This window comes from Penaeus chinensis, chromosome 9 (assembly GCF_019202785.1).
Source record: "Penaeus chinensis breed Huanghai No. 1 chromosome 9, ASM1920278v2, whole genome shotgun sequence".
In the NCBI taxonomy this organism is placed as follows: domain Eukaryota; kingdom Metazoa; phylum Arthropoda; class Malacostraca; order Decapoda; family Penaeidae; genus Penaeus; species Penaeus chinensis.
In genome coordinates, this window is record NC_061827.1 from 36,709,635 (window position 1) to 36,714,634 (window position 5,000).

Sequence of the window (5,000 nt, forward strand, 5' to 3'; positions counted from 1 at the left end):
AAAAGGTTGAATGAGAAATGAGCAAAAACATAAGGGGCAGAGATTGAGAAAAAGAGAAAGACAATGAGAAAGAGAATATTTCACACATAATTACTGCCACAAATCTTAACAACACATAATATGCACAGTTAAACTTCAAAAGCTCTCCTGATATTTACCATGTGGAAAAGGTCTTCCTCATCACTTGATTCCTCTTCATCCAAGTCATCTTCATCGTCATCCATCACAAGTTCTGAGCGAGGGGTGTTGACATCAATGGTCACCATGCTAAAAAAGATAAAATTTGTGAATGAATTATAAGACTAAATGATGTTTCCAAACTGTGTCTGGATGCTCGTCACTTGCATTACATGTTGAAATATAGATTAATTTGCAGATAACAAAAATACCTTATAGAATATAAGATAACCTGCCATGATACACCACATATCTCTTACATCACCAGGCACCAGAGGAAAAGGTCATGTGAGAGTAATCTCCAGTGGAAACTCTAGTGAAGGCTCGTTTGTGAGGTGGTAAAGATTGAGGGCCTTTACCTAGTGTTATTGTTTTTAAGTTTTTCCGGATAAAAGAAAATAAACTTGAAACGTGTTGCCCATGTTATTACTTTAACAGTTTAACCCATTCGCCCCGGATTTGTGTTCTGTCCCCTGTAGTTTTTGGTGAATTTTGTTACATACAGATGGCTCCACATGTGCTCAGCCGGCAAGGAGTCTATCAGTGGACCCTAGTAACCGTTCCTGATTTCTCAATTCCTTGAATTGGTGGGAAAATGTGTTTTTCTTATTAATACAATTGCTATCTATATTGTTAATATTGTTATTCATGTTATGATTATTAAATTGTCATTAAAATATTTTAGACAACAAAATGATACAAAAGACCCTTTCTTAAAGTGAAAGAAAAGAGTAAACAGGGGAGATAGGTAGTTCTAATAACTGGCTATTTGGTGATTAAAAGCTTGTAGAGCCATCTATATGTAAATAAAATAAATAAACTTGTATTACAGTGGGCATGGCATGTAATGGGTTAATTAGCTTGGCTTTACCTTCAGCAGAGGTAAGCTGCTACTACAACTACTACAACTATAACTGCAACAAAACAACTACAAAAACAAAAAATAATAATATAGCCCGGAGGGTCTTTAAGCATAAATGTTTGGGTCCAAACTATGGTCTGGGGTTAGGAAAGGCATTCATACACACTTCCTAATAAAAGGGTTTAAGAGAAGACTATCCTAACCCTTAAAAGGATATTTGTGGTGTAAAATCAATCACCATCATGTGCTTCACACTGCAGTGACAACAATGGCACTGATTTGAAGCAAGTAAATAAAAAAGCCTTTTAACTAATACTGGTTCACACTAACTGCATGTCAGACTAACAAAAATATATCATCTATTATTCAAATAATTGAATGCCTTGTACCTGTCCCAGTTCCTGTCTCACTCGCTGAAACTTACTTTGAAATGATGACTTCCAAGAGAGGCAGTCGGAGGTGTGGCAGATAGCTGGCAAGAAGTAACAGGTTGTATGTGTAAACTGCATGCTGATGGACATGCCGTTTGAAGTAGGGCATGCATTTTCGGGCCAAAACTAGTAGATTATCTCTGCTTCTGCAAATTCCAAAGAAGAGGAAAGCCAAATTTAAAACACCATGTAAAACATGTTATATCAATTCTATACAATTTTACCTATATCAACAGCTTACTCATTTCATCTGACACTTCATTGTTCAATTAATGAAAGGAGAAAAAAATGTAGAAACAATTTTAAGCCATTTACATGGCATTAACCAACTTCTGAACATCAGAGGATAAAATCTGAGAGCAACATGAGCTTACAATGGAACATGCGAATGTATAGCAACAATGGTGTTCAAAATGCGCAGGTTGCTTGCTTCCTCTTCCTCCGTCAAAGCACCTGCTGATACCAAGAGTTCCTCATTTTTTTCATCCACATCTGCAAATAGTGATAACCAGATTCAAAAAGAGGAAATAGAAGAAAATGTTTGAAGCATCACTCAATATATACATTCACACTCATACCTTAAACTGGTTCAAAAAATATTTGATTATCTGATGCAATGATCATACTATCATATAGACATTAATCTGTAAACTACAGAACATTTCTTACCTATCTAAATATCAGATTGCAATATGTATTTTAAGAACACGGTTTCAAATGACACTCACAAATGACTTACACACTGTATTTTTTCACATTTGTAACATTTCAGTCTGACATCATCATTTATCTCTACTCAGTCATTCTTGTATAACCACACTACCAACTGTGCTCAATAAAGGCTCTCCACAGCTTACAGATAACTACATTATGTATCCAAAATAACTTTCACTAGCCTGAGCCCATACCATACCATCTATCTTCCTTAAATTAACTGCTTTTTGTTTTCTTCATAACACCTGTTCTTTTACATAATTGAACAACAAAAACAACACTTCCACTTGGTCTTCAAGTAGATACAATTCATCCACTAACTAAAATTACAATCTAATACATAATTGACACTTTTTCATCTTCGCCAACAACAGCAGTACAACTACTAGAGCATATTAGTCTCACCTGGAATTAGGAAGGTGAATAGCTGCTTGAGTACTATATATGCGTAATAATTATGAGCCATCACTAGTGTTAAAATGAAACTCTCCACAGCGGGTGCTAGTTCTGCCGAATTGTACCACGGAATTTTCTGCAAGAGAGAGAAATCTTATATATTTGAAGACAAAGAAGAGTGGATGTTTTAACTCTCAGTACTTCTAAAATTGATTCTTAGGAACTGCTGTTCAATCTCATCTATTTGTTTGTTTGTTTTTTTGTTTTATTACATTCATATCTTCAAACAGACATAGTATGAGAATAATTAAACAGCAAAAATTGGCTCTACTCACCAAGAACTCCATTACAACCTTGTCTGCCTTCCTGTCAAGCAGTGAGACACATTCTGTCATTTGTGACAGCCACAAGAGTTTCTCCTCCAGTGACTCAGAGGTCTTTAGCTTGAGGAATGCATTGACATAGATCGACTGATTGCCTGTCTCTCTATAACTCAGAATGGTAGAACGCACGCAGTCTGGTTTATTCAAGATCACCCTTTCAATGGGCTCTGAGGCCCGTGAGTGGGAAGGAGGCTTCTTGATAACTGACGTGAGGGGCATTGTGTCTCCTGTGTTGTTACAGCTGCAAAAAAGAAAAAAAATTGGAGTAAGAAGGAAGAATCTGATAAGGTATATAAACAATATGACATATATAATATTCAGAAATCTGTCCTTGGAGCAATATACTAAAGGCCATGGAAGGCCCTGAACCCAGCCGCATCAACCTGATGGTTCAGAGAGTACTGTTGGGCTAAGCAAGATGAGGAGTTACAAACAGAGCATAACACTGTTTGCTCACAAGTACATGAGACGTCTGCAGCCCTTAAACAGCGAGTGGTATGATACCATATCTGGTTAATCTTTACAGTACAGACACACTAAGCTATGGCAAATTGAAGATGATATTCTTGTAGAAGACAAAATGCAGTTGTTGGAATAATCTGCAGACTTTAATGATAATACCACAACTAAAGAAAAAATATCACAGAAAGCACTGCTAACAGTCCATTCAAGCTCTTGATTTTCAGCTCTTTCTTGGTGTGCATACTGAGGTGATTACAATGATTTCCTGGGGATGTTGGGCCCCCAACAACCTTCCCTCTTCAGACATGCCGTCATGGTAACTAAGATTGCTGAATAAATTTTGTGAAGTGGAGGTGCTTACTGTAAAGATTTACCTTATATCCTTAAAAAAGAAAGGCATAATATTATATCCAAAACTTTTCCCACCTGAGAGGATTGCCTCATTAGCCTTTACCTGCTCTTTAGGGGTTAACAACAGTAGTATTTTAAATTGTCACAATATAATTTTGTATACCTAAAAGGAAAACATTGTTTACTGACTGCATTATGCTTAGATGAAGCCTTGTGAGGATTAGCACCCAAGAGAGACGCATGCCTAAGATGTTGGTGAATATGTATAGTATTTCATTCATATACTGTCAACAAAACAACACTAATGTATTCCAAGCATGAACTGTGTTACTTTAACATTACTATTCTGTGGCTGGCAGGTTCTTTTTCCTCAGGAACTTCCTCCTTCCAGTTAACACTAAGCTTATGAAAATCAAATGAGACCTCTAAGCAAACACTCCCATATGCATGGGTGTTTGCCTTTTGCAACCATAATAATACTTAACAATATGTCTGTTACACCTCATTTCAACTTGCAGGTGCTCAGCATATCTTCTGATCGTAATTTGATAGGAATTAAGAATATCAAATCAACAATATTTTTAATGCACTGACTAGAAAGTAATTCATGTCACTAATATAACTATCACTTCATATGATGATTCTCCAAAAAGGGTCCGGTATTTGTTACCAAGAGTGACACACTGTCCAGAGATGAAATCCCAACAGCAGGGTATCATGTGAACCCGAAATCCAAACCTAACCTTACCTACCTTCTATCTATTCTTAAGCCCTCCCTGTACCCCCTTGGTTAATGTTACCAAGAGCAATGCACAAAGATAGAGGGAAATAGACACTGCCATCTTATTGAGCTTCCTATTTACCACAAAATATCCGCTGCATGTCACTGTTCAGAGACTAAGTCCACAACACCCCCATACATCCAGAGATCTAAATTTTGTGTTGTCTCTAATTTGGCATGAAGTGCTGATAAAGGGGGGGGGGGGGGGGTACAGGGGGATACCCCCCCCTTGTCTTGGGAGTAAATAGAAAGTATGAAAGGTTTACTTTAGAAATTTGGGTTCACATAATAGCCTGGATTTTGGACTTCTTCTCTAGAGGTACAGTGCTCTCAGTACCGCTCCTTATTTGCACTTTGTGCCAACTTACAGAAAATGGACATTAAGAACTCTGGTTGTGTGAGTGAGGTAGACTTTGTCTCAGAGCATTGACATGCAGAGGGCA

The 5,000-nt window shown here is 37.2% G+C and overlaps 1 protein-coding gene across 1 annotated transcript in view; it reads right to left on the reverse strand.

Annotated features, from left to right (window-relative positions):
• The window catches only part of LOC125028607 (RNA polymerase I-specific transcription initiation factor RRN3-like), an 11,062-nt gene that overhangs the window by 5,407 nt on the left and 655 nt on the right, over window positions 1-5,000 (reverse strand). The window contains exons 2-6 of the mRNA XM_047618075.1: window positions 2,916-3,204; window positions 2,590-2,716; window positions 1,845-1,962; window positions 1,464-1,616; window positions 159-267 (exon numbers count right to left, since the gene is read on the reverse strand). Coding sequence (XP_047474031.1) covers window positions 159-267; window positions 1,464-1,616; window positions 1,845-1,962; window positions 2,590-2,716; window positions 2,916-3,182 — 774 coding nt within the window. The 5' untranslated portion in view covers window positions 3,183-3,204. The remainder of the gene's footprint in view (window positions 1-158; window positions 268-1,463; window positions 1,617-1,844; window positions 1,963-2,589; window positions 2,717-2,915; window positions 3,205-5,000) is intronic.